At 41.0% G+C, this 17,583-nt stretch overlaps 1 protein-coding gene across 3 annotated transcripts; it reads left to right on the top strand.

The window, feature by feature from the left end:
* Positions 1-1,102: 1,102 nt before the first annotated feature.
* OGFRL1 (opioid growth factor receptor like 1) lies at positions 1,103-16,160 on the top strand. 3 transcript variants are annotated; one of them, XM_064707350.1, is made up of 7 exons: positions 1,103-1,494; positions 2,878-2,964; positions 3,505-3,583; positions 6,653-6,731; positions 6,822-6,888; positions 7,043-7,188; positions 9,168-16,160. In XM_064707350.1, the coding sequence occupies exons 1-7, from the start codon at positions 1,240-1,242 to the stop codon at positions 9,925-9,927; spliced, it is 1,473 nt and encodes a 490-aa protein (XP_064563420.1). In that variant the 5' UTR covers positions 1,103-1,239; the 3' UTR covers positions 9,928-16,160. The 3 variants fall into 3 exon arrangements, with proteins under 3 accessions (XP_064563420.1, XP_064563419.1, XP_064563421.1); XM_064707349.1 differs by having other exon boundaries at positions 3,502-3,583; XM_064707351.1 differs by lacking the exon at positions 1,103-1,494 and adding an exon at positions 1,876-1,917 and having other exon boundaries at positions 3,502-3,583.
* Positions 16,161-17,583: the final 1,423 nt, after the last annotated feature.

Raw genomic sequence — 17,583 nt, 5'->3', positions numbered from 1 at the left:
GTTTGGTGTCAGTGGGTGCAGCTAACATGCTTCAAATGAACCTGAAGGAGGGTTATGTACAGAGTGACACGAGTGCATCTAAGCATGACACTGTAGCAACTTGGTGTAAAATGATCCTTCAGTTTATAGAAAGTGGACAGAGAAACAAGAATATATAGATGAAATCACCTCTATACTGATGATCCAGACACCCAGTTAAAATGTTAGTACCTGCACTTGAAACAGATGCTAAAACATTAAACACACAGCAGCCAAAAAAGGTACAACTTGGAATGAGGGAATGTGAAAGGGAATTTATGGCTGGAAAAACTCCACCTGTTTGGTTTACCAAGAAGAGGAGTGAGATGACTTGATGATATTCCACATCTTTAGGAGTGGTCACCAGACATCCCAGAATTGCCTTTAAGGAGAAGGCAGAAATCCCTGAGTGGAAGCCTACCAACCCTGGTTAGAAATTAGGACATGTTTTTAGACATGAGCGTGAGAGTAGGCACCAGAACACTGTGCTAAGCTGTCAACTCATCAGGTCTTCACTCCTGGCAGTGTTTCTGTCCAAAAGACATGTACTGGCCAAATACAAAATACACTGTCACTGCCCCTTCAAACTGGTCCTTGAACACCATGTCAGTTTCATCCCCAAACTTGCAAGAATTTTAGAAGCAGCCAAAACTGGCTGGTTACCACAGTATTACCTCCTCCATTCCTGTTTTCTCTAGTCCCTGTACACTCTTAGGGGTCAACTGTTCCCATCTCTAGTGGACAGCCGGAGCTTGCTCACCGCAGGTGTCACTCAAAGCCTCTCCTCCCCACACCGCTGCTCTGGGGCAGCCGCCATCCCTGCTCTTCTCCATGAGCACCCGCACCTGCTTGCTTGTCTCAGAAGCCTTCAGGGGACAGCGCGGTCGCCTCCGGGCCGTGAATTGCCCGCGCACCTGCTCGGAGGGTGAACTCCCACTCTCACTCCCTCTCCCTCTGGCACGGCCTGCCCGGTGCCGGGCGGGCCCTGAGCCGCCCCGCCCGACCCGCGGTGCCGGCGGTCGGGCGCTGCCCGGTGCCCGCCGCCAGGGCTGGGCGCGTTTCTTGTGGAAATCCCGGCGCCTCCAGCTCCGCCCCGCGCGTGTCCGTGGGCTGGGGCCGGGCGGGGAGCAGCCCCGGCCGCCGCCGCCCCGCCCCGCCATGCCGCAGCCGTAGGCAGCCGGCGGCCGCTCGCAGCCCTCGGCCTCCGCGGCCTCCGGGCCGATGGGCAGCCTGCTGAGCGGGGTCAGCTTCAAGGAGCCCACCACGGTGGAGGACTGCGACTCCACCTGGGAGACCGACTCGGAGCCCGAGGCGGCGGAGCCGCGGCGGCAGGAGGGGGTGTGCGCCGCCGCGGGAGGCGGGGAAGAGCCGCCCGAGCCGCCCGCCGCCGACTGCCGGCCCGGGGAGCCGCCGCCGGCCCCGCCGGCGCAGGAGGACGCGGAGCGGGCAGAGGCGGACGCTGCCAGCCCCGAGCAGGTACCGGCAGCGCCGGACGCGGCCCCGCCTCGCCCTGCCCTGTCCTGCCCGCGGGCCCGGCGGGCGGGAACGGGCGGACCGAACCGAACCGAGCCGAGCCGTGCCGAGCCGCGGTCCGGGCGGCCCCGCTCCCGCTGCTCTGCGGCACTCGCGGGCCCGCGCTGCTGCCGGCGGCACCTGCCAGCGCCCGGAGCGGCTGGGGATAACCCAGCACTGCATCTCCGCTAAGGACGAGCCCGGTTTTATCTCTGCCCACCCCTCCCCTGTCATTATTGGGAGAAAATCGAGGCCTTGGTGTCGTTGGCATTCGCGCTGCTGCTGTTTCCAGGGAAGGCTGTGTTTTAAATTAATGTGGCCTCTTCATTAAACAGGATAAAAATCTGAATATTCCATCCTATGTGGCAATGGAATTGTGACTCCTCGGTGGGTGTGACGAATTTTCAGAGCGAGTTTCTCTTCTTCAGGAAGCTTGGTAAATGCCGAGCTTAAAGAAATAAGATGTTCTTTTGACAATAATTTTATGTAGGGTGGAGTAGCTGGGTCTTTTTTTAGGTTGCTAGATATATCGTGTTTTGGTTGAGAGATCAAACAAAATTAAGTAAGCCTGAGTGCCTTTCCCGTTTCTGCTTGTTACATGGTGATACTAGTGCCAGATAACCAAGTGTCAAGGGGTGTGTCTTGTTCAAGCGAGTGTGTTTTGCCTGCAGGTATGGTCAAAGCTGGTTTTGTGAAAGGAGGAAGGAACATAGTTGCTTGTTTGACATTAGTGTACAGTTGATAAGCTGTAGGATGGGCAGTAAGAATGGCAAATGCCCAGTGCAGTCCCAGAGAACTTCCTCTTTTAAACTTGACTTTAATCTATTACGTGTATTGCAAGGAGTAGTATGAAATATTTTTAGTAACTATTTTCCACAGGGTGCAATAGTAGCAATAATTAAGTTTATGTATGTGACTTTTTTTTGTTTGGGGTTGGTTTTTTTTTTAAAATACTATGATTTCCTCCTCAAATTTGGTGGTGTCTCTGCATTTTCAAGATCAGTTACTTATTTCATCTTGTATTAGCACTTGCCAGATTACTTTGAAGTCTTGCATTTTGAAATGACAATCAGACTTGATTTAGCTCAAATGCAGCCTCTTTGGAAGGACAATTCATAGTCTTGCTTTTGTATTTTAGACTAATTATTTTAACTTAGGTTTAAAGTGTGTTTTGTAAGTATTGAGCAGGGAAATTTTCAGTGTTTGACGAAACAGCAGACAAATACATGCACTTATGTTTGTTTACATTGCTGAAATCCATAATGAAAAGTAATTATTTGAATGTTATACAAGTATGCTATTTAGGGGGTTTGTGCATGATGATTATCTGCTTTCTAACTGTTTCAGAGTGGTGATGGAGCTGAGCTGACAGCCAAGCCAAAGAGAAGCTTCTATGCAGCAAGAGATTTATACAAGTACCGACACCAGTATCCAGTAAGAACATTTTATGGTTTAAAATTGTCTTTTCAGTAAAAAAACATTCTAAAACCTTTGTGTTGAACAACAAGTACAAGAAATGAGAACCAAAAAGCTGATACACAAACCAAAAAGCTGAGACACAACATATGCGTGTGGGAGAGAAATAATGTCTTTTCATCCCAGGCAAACAGGCAAGCACATGATATGTGTAAGCCTGGGAAGTGTGGTTGGAGCCCAGGAAAAGGCTGATGCCTTGGATATCAAAGAGGATAGATCACAGAATTTGCCTGACTGATTATTTGTCTCTCAAGTTCCTTAAGACTGAAGGGGGAGGGTGCTGCTATGCTTGCTGCTGCCTCAGTAGGAGAAGGTACCAGCCAGAAAGAATTTTTAGATCCTTAAACTGAGTCTTTAAGTGCATGACTAGAACTCTGTGGTTCCCAAAACTCTGAAATTTTTTGTTCTTAAATTATTCAAAGAGCCCAATATCACTTTCTGGATAGTCTTGGTAGGTTTTTGTAGGCTGATCATGTCCTGTTTCCTTTCTTTTAGCAGAACTTTAAAGATCTTCGGTATCAAAATGACTTGTGCAATCTCCGGTTTTACAAAAACAAAATCCCATTTAAACCTGATGGTGAGTAATCTGCCACAATAACAGTCATACCAAAAGAATGGTTACTAATGACAGTAGCAAATTGAAACAGTAGTGATAATTGAGATAAATTAAAGGTGTATAGTAATATATTGTAGAACTTGAACCTCCCATGTTGGAGTGATTGATACCAACACATCACTCCAGCACATTGATAACACGAGAGCAGTTTGTGCTTAGAACAGAGTTAGTTAGCTTTCACTCTAGGAAGGTGGTGCTTTTCTTAGACATTATCAGCATGAAGTAGCACAAGGCGTTGTTAGTACCACTGTTTGTGGCAGTACCTTTTAGTAAACAAAGATAAAGCTCTTCCACTATATTGCACCAACTTGCTGTTTAAATAGGAGTGGCAGTGATCTATGGGGATAACCCTGGAATTGTGTAAGGGGAAAAAATGTGCTTTAATCTTTTGTGAGATTATTGTAATACCAATAATAAAGCCATTTCTCAGTGTCCCTATTGGTTCTAGTAGTGGAGCAAGAACCTCATATGCAGCATTCTGCACAAACACAGGAGAAGTTGAAAGATGACAAGCCCTACTCTAGAGAATTTGCAGTTGACATATGAGAGACAACAGGATAGCAGACAGGTGGGGAAGCAGGAGGAGGCAATAAAGCAGTCTTGGTTAGGGTGATAGACAGGAGTCTCAGCACATGAGAACTTAGCCATTAGCAAAAAAGACAAACTGAAGCCAAAAATAAGATTTTCTGAATTTTAAAAGAACAGTGACAAGGTTACTTTGAAGGTATTTGCCAAAGGATCCTCTCAGCATGAGAGTGATTTGGTAGGAAATAGTGAAGTGCACATTGGAGTGCAGAAGGAGTGAGATGTGTAGGCTGCCTCTGAGGCAGGATCTTGTTGGAAGCAGGATCAGTCTCATAGCAACAAATGGATTCTGATAAGGTAGTGAGGGACAGGTCACAAAGGCTTTGGAAGGGAAGGTGTATAGTTTTTGTTTGATGTTACAGAGCAAGGTTTCACAATGGAAGAATGCAAAGGAAAAATACCAGGTCAGTAAAAAAAGTAACAGTCTAGAAAGATGATCTTCCCAGCATTCAGGGTAGCTGCATTCAGCAGCATTCAGGGTAGGTGTAAGCATGACAAGAAAGCACTTTTCAAGGTCAGGAAAAAAAAGTTGAGATGCAAAGTGTGAGAGTTCAGATAGGAAGCTGGTTGAAAAGGAATGTTACACAGAAGGTTGTGAAAATGTACACACTGAAAAGTTGAAGATGAGAACTGTTTATAGACAAGATAGCAGTAATACCCTTAGCAAGTGAGAAGATAACTCAGGTTGTGAAAGAAAGATAAGACTTTCGCTTTAGCTGACTTGTGCTTTATCTAGATACCCATAGACAGATGCTTTTAGTCAGTTTTAGCTTGACTGGAAGAACAGGTGGGTCTGAGAATTGCCAGTAAAGAAGAAGCAGATTTGGGAGACATTACACAGAGAACAGATATAGAAAGAAAGCTAAGGACAGTGAGGTCTGTGTGAACCTGGGGACCATATGGCTCTGAAACCAGAAGACAGAAATGGTTATGGTTTTGCTCCTTTAAAGGTCCAAAATGAAGGAGCAGTTCAAGAGGATTAGCTATGAAAAGAGATAGTCATGAAAGCTGTAGGAGGGCTTCCCTCCCAAAATTTGTAAAGAGTAAGATTTCTCTTAGTATTGTAGGAGAAAGCCACAGTTAGTAATGTCGAAGATAGCTGATAAGCCATGGAGGCTGACATGTTGTTGGCTGTGAACTCTGGCTATGCAGAAGTTTGTTTCCATTCAGAATGGAAAAGAGTAACCACCACCTTGATCCAAGTCTGTGGATCTGTGAGAGTGTTTGGAGGGAGTCTTAGCTACCAGGTTAAGGACTGAAATAATGGAGAATGTTGTTTAAAAAATCCCAAAACATTTCTAGTGCAATACTAGATGTGAAGTTTAGTCCCATGACCTACAGATTTAGTTTGTGGTTCTGGATCAGAGCTGGCCTGTTTGTCTCTCTGCCCTGGGTATGAGCAGCAAGTTTTCCAATACTTGAAGTATAGGTTGGATATGATGCAGTGATAGTGAAGGTCCTCTTTCCAAGGTCCTTTTCCAGCTTTTCCTACACTAAAAACCCCATGTACTTACCAGCCCCTTAGACTAGCTGCTTTTTTCACTTCTTAGATAAAAGTATTAAATGTGTCCTCCTTTGCCATTTAGACCCAAATGGAAAATTTCACTGGGTGAAGAGGCATCTTAAATGTATAGTAGGAGACTATCTACATGGGGCTTTGGGATTTTTAGGTTGCTCCTGTGCTATTTGGTTTTGGGAGGTACTGTGCAGCAGTACTGAAACTGTTGTTGGTTTCAGAGTAGAAACAGACAAACACAGTGCTCATTCATGGAAAGATATTGTACAGCTCTGGGAACAAGGACCATCCTTTTATGTATTTTGTATATCTGTGTAGAACCTGGAAAAGTGCCCTGGCCCGTGACTGAATTCCATGAGCAGTCTCAGTGTTGTGCTTGGTCACTATTAACTGAGAAAGATTTCCCAATCATAATGGTATTTGCAGCTTCCAAGGTATTAGATATCCCTGGTATGGGAGATTTCCTAAAGAGTTGAGGCTTTCTTCTATGAAGATTAGATAGATAGATCGATACATAGATAAATACATAGATAGATGGATAGCTGCAGAGTTTTATCTTGTAAAGTCAATGACAGGTGATTCACAGTGCAGTGTCTTATGGGAGCAGTTTGTTAATTCCCAGTCAGTGTGATAAAGGGATCTATGACATGAGAATTGTTGTATATATTTAACATAGGTTGCTGTCACATTCCTTCACTTTTTGTTAACCCAGTATAAGTCAATTTGTTTTTTTTATATTGACATTTTATAAGTACCTTATTTTTTAATTAGGTTTTAGTAACTAAATTAGTTTTGAATTAAAATTAATTTATGGCTGCAATAGACCTTATTTCACATAGTATATGAAAGACAAAGTATGTGTTCTGTCATTATTTTAACATGCTGGTTTTGATGGCTACCTAACAGTTTTTCAAATTATTTTTATGCAGGGGTTTATATTGAAGAAGTCCTAAATAAATGGAAAGGAGACTATGAAAAACTGGAACATAACCACACTTACATACAGTGGTTGGTTGCTTATTACCTATTTCTGTTTCAAAGCATTAATTTGATTAAGCATTCTTATACTGAGCCATAATGCACTTCTTCTTTTAACAGGCTTTTTCCACTAAGGGAACAAGGTCTGAACTTCTATGCTAAAGAATTAACTACATATGAAATTGAGGTAATTCAAATATTGAGCTCCATACAAACCATCACTGTAATTTTAATACATAACTGCTTTTTGTAATGTAGAGTTGTCTTATACGATGCAGAAGTACTTGCTTTTGTGCCATTAAGAATTTCGGACATATTTTTACATATTCTTTGTCCATTAGGAATTCAAGAAAACAAAAGAAGCAATTAGAAGATTCCTTTTGGCTTACAAAATGATGTTGGAGTTTTTTGGAATAAAACTAATTGATAAAACTGGAAATGTAGCACGAGCTGCTAACTGGCAAGAAAGATTTCAGCATTTGAATGAGTAAGTAATGACATTCACTTCACTTGCTAGAATTGCTATAGAATCTCTTTATCCTTTTCTTTTCTAGAGAAAGCAAAGATATTTTTTCCAAAGACTGCCAGGAAAAAAAAAAAAGGGAAAAATAAATAGTTGATGCCTGGTTTGTGCTTCTTTCTGTATGTTCTTCTTTTCCCTTTTTTTTTGATTGTTCTTCTCACTCATTGCCAGTTGGACTGACATCATTGAATTCCTTGAAAATACAATTTTAGATGGTGCTGAAGAAGATCCCAGCTTCAAACTAATTTGTCATGGTACTGAATTTGTTTTCACCCAATCCCAAAGTACTGCTTCTCACTTAGGAAAAAAAAAAGTGACTTGTCTTTGTATTTACATTTCCTTTTGAGAAAGATTAAATTCTCCACACCTGTATGAAAGTTAAGTAAAAAGATTTCCCTCCCTCCTCAAAACATGAAATACTTTGTATTTAAATTTTTTAATTGAAATGCTGATCTGGAAAGGTTTAAACATGTTATGTCAAGCCTTGGCCCAATGTTCAGTAAATTATATCAGTTGCTTTGCATTGGTATTGTGTGGATCCTAAGTTTGTACTGAATTTTGTCTCATACAGATTAATTGTACCAAAACCTCTTTTCAGATCTTCTGCTCACTTCCTAATATCTCTGAGCTTAGAGCTGCAGGATGTTTTCTTGCAGCATTTTGTTCTCCTGTCATGATAAAAACTTGTAGGTACAGTTCTGATGGATTCCAGGTGAATAGTGGGAATAATTTGTTAATAATTTTACATTAACATTGTATGAACCATTATGGATGTGAGCTCAGACTCAGGCCACAGATAAAACAGGTTTTCAGGAAGCCCAGATGCTACTGCATGCTTTCACTCCTGTTCTTTCCAGTGAGAAGCTTCAGTTTTAAGTCAGGATTTGGGACTCTGTGCTTAATTTTATCCATCTAAAATTTAAACATAAAAGTTCTACTGCATACTAAGGTGTGCTTCACAAGGGAAAGGCCTTTTCACAAGCACTTGCAGAAGACAATTAGCTCCTTTTCTCTTTGATATTTCCTACAACAGTGGGACTTACTCTCCAGAGGTGCCTGCTTTTCCCCCAGTACTGACTGTATCAGTAGTGCAGGTGCTAGTCTGGGTTGGAGACCCAGCTTTTAAGTACCCTGAGTGAGGTGCAGTGAGCCCTGTTCCATAGCTGTATTCCATGAATACACTACAAACCCTTTTGTTTACAAAGTGACTGGGTTTTCTCTCCAGAAGGAGAACAGCATGGAATCGTTAAAAAACCTCTGGGGTCATTGAGTCCAATCTTTGACCAAACACCACCATATCAAATAAACCATAGCCGTAAGTGCCACATCTGCTCATCTTTTGAACACTTCCGGGGATGATGTTTCCGCCACTTCCCTGGGCAGCCTGTTCCAATGCTTAACCACTCTTTCAGGGAAGAAATTTTCCTCCTGCCCAACCTGAACCTCAGCTTGGTGCAGCCTGAGGATATTTCCCCTTGTCCTGTCAGTTGTTGCCTTGGACAAGAAGCCAACCCCCGCCCTTGCCACAGCCTCCTTTCAGGCAGTTGTAGAGAGCAATAAGGTCTCCCCTGAGCTTTTGTTGCTCCAAAATAAAGAACCCCACTACCTTTAGTTGCTCCTCATAGGACTTACAGCTTCCAGACCCTTCACCAGCTTTGTTGCCCTTCTCATACAGCAGAAGGAATCAAAATCAGTACGTTTGATTTTATTTGCTCTCAGTTCTCTCCCCCAGTGTTTTTACAAACACTAATTTTCACTCACAACATCCTAGCAGAGGAGGTGCTAGTAAGCTTCAGCAGTTTTGAGAAAATATAGGAAGTCTGAAGTACATATCTGAAGTGATAAAAAGGACCGAGGAATTGCAGTTCCAGTTCTGTATTTGTAAAGTGGTTTTTTTTTTTTTTCCTGATTCAATAGAATTTTTTTACCCATTTCTTTCAAAGGTCTCAACATAACTACTTGAGAATCACTCGAATTCTGAAAAGCCTTGGTGAACTTGGATATGAGAGTTTCAAATCTCCCCTGGTAAAATTTATTCTGCATGAAGCTCTTGTGGAAGATACCATTCCCAACATTAAGCAAAGTGCTCTAGAATATTTTGTGTATACTATTAGAGACAGAAGAGAAAGGAGGAAACTGCTGAGATTTGCCCAGCAACATTATACACCCTCAGAGCATTTTATCTGGGGACCTCCAAGAAGACAGAAGTCAGAGGGAAGCAAAGCAAGTAAAAAGCCAGCATCTCCAGTTTCCATTCCCAATAGTCATATTTCTAAGCATAAGAAACCAAAAGAGCCTAAGAATACATCAGCAAGTGGAAGCTCAGCTGGTAAAATAACTGAAGAAAGAAAGGTAGAATTCACAAAAAATGGGGAAGAAAATGATCAAGATGAACAAGAAGTGAACTGTGATGCTGTTAGGCAGAACAACAGTGAAAAGAACAGTGACACTGATACCAGTCAACTTTCAAAATCAGAAGAAATTAATGATAATTCAGACAGAAAGGAGGATGCTTCTTATTCCAAAAAAGATGATGAAAATATGAACAATGACTGTGGAAATCACCCAGATGTTATAGAGGAAGATTTATTTAACACTGAGAATTCTTCAAATGACCCATCAACAGATCTACAAGATAACCTTGATAAGGATATACTTTCAGGGGGGACCACCACAAAAACTAAGGATGAGCTCAAACCATGAGTCTGAGATTTTAAAAATCCTTGTTTCACTTTAAATGAAGCAAAATTATTCATTGCTTGTTAATTTTGGTTGAAATTTCCATCTAGTGTTAGTTTACAAGACTCTACATGTTGTAAATGCATCAGATTAGGCTTCTGGTAGGTTAATGAATTTTGGTTTTTTCAGTCTCAGTTTATCAGCAGTCAGCCAGGTGTGTCTCTTTAAAACAATTGTGCATATTGAAAGCTAAGAAATTCATTATCTTTTCCAGACAGATTGCACAGAAAAGCTTATCTACTTTTTAAAATTCATCCAGTATTGAAAAAAAAATAAAGTGTAACAACTAAAAAGCCTTGGAACATCAAAATTTTAAGTTTCCTTTGAGCTTGCTTTAAGTTTTGTTTTCCATTTAGGAAATTACTAGAAATTATTTCAAAACCACAGTGTTTTACCCTAGTGGTTACTTTTTTAGGAACCATGGTCGTGATTAATAGCAGTATTTGCACAGTATCTTTTAGCTTAGATTAGCATCTTTGTTGGAGGCACTTAACAATTGATAGCATATACCATGTCCTGTACAGCTGGGAATCAGTGTATATTGAATAAAAGTTTTAACTTAAGAGAAACTGTATCCAGAGTTTTTGGATACAAGGGAAGCTGCACTTTAGACTTCTTTTAGTCCCTGTTAAATTCTCCCTTCTCTTGACTCATTTGTTACAACTAATCTGGGAGGAGGGATCTCTTTGATCTCTCAAATTTGGTCTCAGTTTGAAAGCTCTCTGTTACTCAGCTGTAACAAGATGACTCCCCCAGCTGGGTTCAGCACCTGGAAAGCCTCTGAAGAGCTGAAGAGCAGTGTCTTTATCACAGAGCACTGCCTTATCAGCAAAGCCATCAGAGAAAAGGTCACCAGGCATGGCAAGTTGGGTCTCACTTGAACTTCAATGTTTCCTGGCCAGTTTTGAGTAGAATCTGCACAGTGCAGTCACCTGTTGCTGGTCTCAGAGACAAAGGCAGTCCTGATACTTCTTTCCAGCTGTCTGTTCCCTTTCTTTGCTCTCTATCAGAAGTCTCTCACAGTTTTATGTTACTTTGGTAAGCAATGTAAACTTAAGGCAGGTCAGTCTGTTGGCTGGGGCTGGAGCCCATCAAGTTAGATTTTCACTGTTAAGATCTTTCCCAGCTTCTACCAAAGAACTGTCTGCTCTCCATGAGTAGCTGCTTCTGATTTTCTGCTGCTCAAGTCAAATGGTAGTACCCAGCAAGTTAGTTGTGCAGAATATGAATTTAAAAATAATGCAGGTGCAAGTCACACTTCCTACAGTTCTAAAATTCTCTAAAACTTCTGTATGTATTTTCTGTTTAAAAGTGTACATATTATCCACTGCCTTTAATGTATTGCTGATTAAATGTTACGAGGCAAGAGGCTGACCTCAGTTTGAGAGTCAAAATGCTACAGGACTTTTTTTCAAGTCTTATAACTCTAAATTATGAAGTTTTCAGGGGTTTAGGAGCATAGACAAAATGTCTTGTGTTCTGTTTTGCTAATTCCCATCATGGCAATCCATCATCCATTTTTTTCTCCAGTAGCGCTAGTTCTTGGGATCAGATAGAGGCAGTTAGGGGTCTTGGTACTTATGGAAAAAAATTAGACTCTTTCCATCCTAAAGAAGCAGAGAAGAAGGAAGATGTATTTCTCCTTCTGTGCTGACTTGTGAGGAAAGGAACTTATATACATGAACTGTTTTTTTAGGGTAATCCAGATCATTCAAGTTAGCATTAAGTCTGTCTGAGCAGAAATGCCCAAAGAATTCCAGCCACCACCTTTTTAAGGCCAGAAAGATCCTGAGAAGCCTTTCACAATTCCCTGGACATGAACTGGGATCCCCTTGTTCGTGTTTGCCTCTGACCTTCAGAGCAGAAGGGGAAGGAGGTGCTGTGATAGAACTGGTCTGTGTAGTTAAGGACTCTGCCCCTCCATGTGTGCAAAGGGAGGACACTTCATTTTCTGCCTATGACTTCAGTCTTGAGTGCCTAACTGTGCAAACTTCATAGAGTTGTTCTTACATAGTTATTTTTTGAGTATCACAGGGAAAATTGGTACCTTGTATATAAGGAGCATAACTATAGCATAAGAAGCTATACAGAGCCTTCAGTTTATGAACTGTAGTGTTAATGTTAAACACTTTACAGAAAATGCGGAGTATGGATATGAAATAAGGGATGACAGAAATGTTATTATATTTACAGTGTAATTTGACTGAACATCAATGACCTCAGGAGATCGTTTGTCTATTGAATTAAAAAAGGAGAAATCTTGCCCTGATTTTAAACAAAGTTCTTGGGATGTGCATCCAGAAGATTACTCTGCAGTATTCCATTATCATGACACACCTCTCACTTCAACATGCTTACTGGCTCAATGTTCATAATTAAGTATTTGAAATACTTTTAATCTGACAGAGCTGTCTGCATTAAGGGGCCAAGGTATCTGAAAATATTGTCAAGAACTTTGGTACTTACACCTGTATTAACTCTGCAATTTTTGGGGTTTTTTTTAATCTGCAACTCAATATATTTCTCTCAGTTTTCATAGAGGAATAGTGGCACATCAGTTGCTTACAAAGACCTATGGGGACTATGTAAGTGAAGGGTTTTGTGTCAGGTGGGCTCCTGCGCTCTCTAATCCTTGTTTTACAGCTTTATCAACACAATTACTCCCATGGGACACTTCAGCTTTAACTAACAAATTCTGCTCTATGTAAAATGTGACAGTTTCTCATTCTTTTAATAGAGGAATTGTTTCTTCCGATTTTGCAAGTTCTTAAAAGAAGGATTTATTGCAGGGCAATCATACAGCATAGCATCCCATTGAGATTTGTGAGGATCAAGTGGGTGCACTGTATGCATTTTTGTTACAGAATCATGGCCTTAGCAACCAGAAGCACCCCGTGCTTGAAGTTTCTAAGTATTGGTTTTCAGGTTTACAGTATATATACAGTATATGTGTGTTGAAATGATTGTATTCTCATAGATGGCAGTGCATAGGTGGTTAACCATTACTTCAGTAACTGAGGGTATGCAAAGAAAGTCAAGTCATTTGCTTACTGTTAAATTTCTTTTTGTCTTGCTGTATGCTTAAGTATTCAGGGATTTCCGTGTACTTATTACAGTAGTGTATTTTGGCCCAGTGTTTTACTAGAATCTGAGCTGTTTATATGTTAATGGAACAGAACCTTCCATATGAAGGTTCTTCCCAAGGAAGTACATCTGAGTAGCCTCTGGTACTGTTAAGTGGGAGTAGTGTGTACGTGCACATAGCTGGGAATTTGATTTTAAGGATCTTATGGCAAGGGGATATGAATGTGCAACTTGGAACAATGTTACTGAGTACACAGATGAGTGCACACAAGGCAATCATACAAATCATGCAAAAATGCAGCACTTTAAGGTTAGTTACAGCTCTGTGCCCTACTGTGCCAGACACAAGTGTGCCTCAGTACCTGATACTGTGTTGGTGTAGAGACCGAAGGCTTGGGTGCATGAGGTGTGCAGCACAGACCATTCAGTGCAGAGCAGTAGTTACATGTGTCCATGTGTCTAGGAGCAGGTCTGAGGTCTTTGTGTTCACGTTGCTCAAATAAAATCTTGAAGGATGCTAAAAATAAGTGCAATAATCCTTTGAGAGCTGTTCCCTGGCTTGGGTCAGCTCCTCAGTTTCCTGCTCTAAAATTGCAGCACTCTAATGTATTAGGTATTTGTATAACCATTGTTAATATTTCATGTAACCTAGTGTAAGCCTCTCTGAACTGTTCCAGGATAATTCTAATAATCTGCAGTTGCATATATCTGTACTATATTTAAAGAAGGTTTACAGACCTTAAAAGCTTTGTACAATATTGATGGATGATCCAATGAGGTAAGACAAGTGACATTTACTGAATTTAAATAGAAAACAGCTCCTGTTTGTTTTAAAATAAAATTTATGTCTATCTGTTTAATTGAGAGGTTATTTTACTCCCTTCTTCTTCTGACTGTTGTGATGGTACTGATCACAATTTATAGTTATATATGTTTAGATGAAAATGTAATTTTTTACACCACACTTTTGCAGGAAACATATAATATTGAATTTCCTTGACAAAAGCTGTAATTATGAATAAGATGCAAGTATGTGAAGCAAGTTTTGCCATTAATAAAAGTGTGACGATATCATGCTGATTATGTATGTTGTCCTCAAAATTGCCAGTGGGGATCAGAACCAAAGATGTTTCTGGCCTTGTGTCCTGCCTCCAGTGCTGGCCACTAAAAGATGCTGTGAAACAAGGAAATTATACAATGATCCCATTTTTCTGCAGGAATTTTTTGGTTTTGAACTCGTGGTTTCTTTCTGTCTCTTCAATCCCTTGGCTGTGTTTTCCATGTTTTAATAATGTTTTGTATGGAGAAGGTGGTCTTTTATTTGTCTCAGATCTGTTTGTTAAAGAATTTCTACTGCATTTGAACTCAGTACTAAAAGGACTGTAAGATGAAGAGTAATCCACTTCAAATCAGTTTTTAAATGCCATGGGAGATTCTAATGACAAAATACCTGTTTAGGCAGGAAATGTCCCATGTTTCTTCTGTTTTTAGGCAGAAGATGTCTGCTTAGGCAGAAGCTAGTCTTAAGTTGATGACAATGCTAACTTACTAATTCCTTCTGAATACATATTTGCACATAAATCCTTTTGTAGACTAGTGCTAAAAGTGTAAATTTAATGTTAAAAGTCAGATTCCAACTGCAGAACAGGGTTGATTTATTTTTTTCTTACCTGTGTAAAAGCAAAATCAGTCAGATGGAAAACCTATTCCTAGCCCACATAGAAGTGAGCTACCTCTGGATTTGGAGCAACCAGCATCAATGAATCTGGCATTGTGATCATGTGGAAGATGGACATCATTCCACATTTTGGTAATTTGTTTTGATACGTGTTCACAGTTCCAATTGTAATTGGAGTAACTGTTCAAAAGGTATTTTTTATGGCTGTCAGAGCCTGAAAATGGGTCAAAAAAGGCCTAGGCATATACAACTCCCCTCAACTCACATTATGGTCAACACCACAGTTTCACTATTTACGGATATTTAGATGCAGTTCTCCAAGGGGAGTGCGCATTGTGTCTCTGTAATATCTTTGTGCTCAGTGTTGGCTATGAACTGTTTCTTTTCTTGAAAGCTGTGTTCCCTTTTCAGCCCTTGTTCTTAAGTACACTTAGTTAAGACCTTTGGTGAAAGCAAGAATTTAAAGAATAGGTTTATTACATGCTGTATGTAATGGACTACTAAAATGTAGTTCAAAAGCTATAGAGATCAATTCAATAGAGACCTCATTTCTTCTTGGAAATGTGGCTCTCTAATTCTACCACGCTTACAAGTTCAGTGGTGTATTCATCAACTAAAGTTTATTGTGAGATATGCTGAATGTACTTACTACTGTGGCTAACCATGTGAAAATTATTGTTTTGCAGTGAAAAAGGTTATGGCACTTATATTTTTGGGTCCACTGAAGCATGTTTGCTAATCATTTGTTGCTTCTTTTTTTTCTGTGTTTTAAGATATTCTACAGTTGTTTGCCCTTTATGCAGTTTGATTTTGGCAAGATGATTAAGTGTAGTTTTGCACTGATAAAATTTGAAAATATCATAGACTTCATTGTTGAAATGTATTCTAAGACAAAAGTGCAGTAAAAAGAAAAACCCCAAAGCCCAACAATTTTTACTTGCAAAATGAAACAGCTCTATGTCAATTTTTATGAATGGTCCTGCTCTCTTCTCTGTATTCCTTTGCAGTGTTTAATTACAGAATGCCATGCATGTTTGGTAGTACCAATACCATGTGTATGTGGTAGGAGTGGTAACCAGTTTCTGGATTTGTAATGCACTATAAAGAGATATTTTATAATTCTGTATCTGTATGGCAGAGTTATGCCAAAAAATTGTATAAACATAAAAAGCAATAGTTTATGTTGCTTACTGCTATATTTTAAATCATTTGTAAAATTAAATACCTAGATTTCCTTTCAGGTAAATATATTTTTAATAACAGCAGCCAAAAACTCTGAATTAATAAAGCTTCTTCATTTAGCAGCATTATTTTAGCAACATGTACAAATATTGTGTAGCTCTAATAATGTGCAATTGCTGTTTGGCACTTGTTCGTAAAGTCTTCTGTAAATATATTAACACTTAAAAGCAGGGAATTAAAGGCTCTGGCTCTCCTTTTTTTGTTGTCTGTGGCAAAATGACCATGGATAGTAGAGGAATGAGGGAAGGCCCAGAGTCAGCTTTTCTAAAATGGTTAGTTTTTTTAATTAAGAAAAATATATACTATCAAAACACTGTTCACATTGAAGAGTAAAATATCCACTCTGATCATGCAGGCATAAACTGTCTGGAGCAGTGTCAAAACCAGGCTACTGCTGCTTGAATGTAGCAGGGAAACATTGAACCTGCTGGTTTTATTTATCCTGTGCTGAAGCTGCAGGGTTGGATGGCTTCAGCTCTGGTTTTGCAGTAAGCTGTTAGTCACATGGTGTGACTGTAGATGTATAAAGCTCCATAAAGAGCCCAGCAAATTTGGATAGGGTTTCCTAATCTCACATGTTTCTTCTTAAAGAGGAGAAACGGGTTTTCCTCATACTGAAGGAGGACTTCCCACGTGGTCTGTGTCTCAAATCAAGCTGGGTGTTTAGATGGCTCTATAAACCTACTTCTGTGTTGTCAGGTCACCCAGGGTTGGCACTGAGCTCATAGCCAATATCATTGGTTGCCACTGTGTTGGTCTCCCCAGAAAGCTCAGGTACAGCTCCCTGAGGCAGCTGCTGTGGCTCATCTGCCCCTTGGCAAAGACTGGCTGTCAGGCAGCCACCCTCCTCTGCCCTGGGAGCATGAGCTGCACCAAAAAGGGCCAGGGCCTCTATGGAAACACTTACTGATGTTGCTGACTGAAGCCCCTGCAACTCCAGACTTTGAGCATGTCTGCAGGAAAAATTCTGCCCTTGTGTGGGCACAGAGAGAGCCAGAGCTCTGTCTGCCAGAGCCACTTGTGAAGTTTTGTTGGTGCTCATTCCAAGAGTAAGCCTCAACTGATTTCCCAAATTTAGCTGGCCCTTAGTTAAATAGAGCCTGAGCAGTTCTGGAGGAGGTGCAGCAGGGGCTGATGAGCCCCAGTGCCTTGCCCCTGCCTCCCCCAGCCCTGGGGCAGGCACCGCATGGGGCACACAGCCTGCCGGCTCGGGAGGGGAGCTGCCTGCTCTGTGCCTCCCACTCCGTCCCTCAGGGCACCCACTCACCTCCTTTGCTTTATTCTGGCGGGTAAAATCTAGGGAATTTCCAGCTGCTGGGGTGGTGCTGTCGCACAGAGCTCAGTTCTGCACTGGAGGGAGAGCACACAAGGAGGGACCAAAGTGGCAGCGCTTGTGTCTGTGCAAGGTGAGCTGGGAAGCACTTTTGTTATGCACAGAGTGGTGGTGGAGACAGACAGAATAAATGGCAACTACCTCTGTGGTTTAGGGAGCTAAACCACAAAGTTTTGTTTTGAAATTGTTCCACTGAAATAATTTTCTAACAGAGCTGTGTCGTAAAACTGGGATGAGAATGTTTTATTTTGATGATCTTGAGAAAGGTCTAAAACATCTATAA

The sequence above is a fragment of the Zonotrichia leucophrys genome, chromosome 3 (genome assembly GCF_028769735.1).
Source record: "Zonotrichia leucophrys gambelii isolate GWCS_2022_RI chromosome 3, RI_Zleu_2.0, whole genome shotgun sequence".
NCBI lineage: Eukaryota > Metazoa > Chordata > Aves > Passeriformes > Passerellidae > Zonotrichia > Zonotrichia leucophrys.
Note: the sequence above shows the minus strand (reverse complement) of the source record. Positions and strands in the feature narration are given on the sequence as shown.

Excerpts from the sequence above, each read along its gene's own strand:
- OGFRL1 (XM_064707349.1), top strand. The coding sequence starts at position 1,240 with ATGGGCAGCCTGCTGAGCGGGGTCAGCTTCAAGGAGCCCACCACGGTG. Across the intron at positions 2,965-3,501 it reads AGTACCGACACCAGTATCCA|CAGAACTTTAAAGATCTTCG; the intron begins GTAAGAACATTT and ends CCTTTCTTTTAG. Across the intron at positions 6,732-6,821 it reads AACCACACTTACATACAGTG|GCTTTTTCCACTAAGGGAAC; the intron begins GTTGGTTGCTTA and ends TTCTTTTAACAG.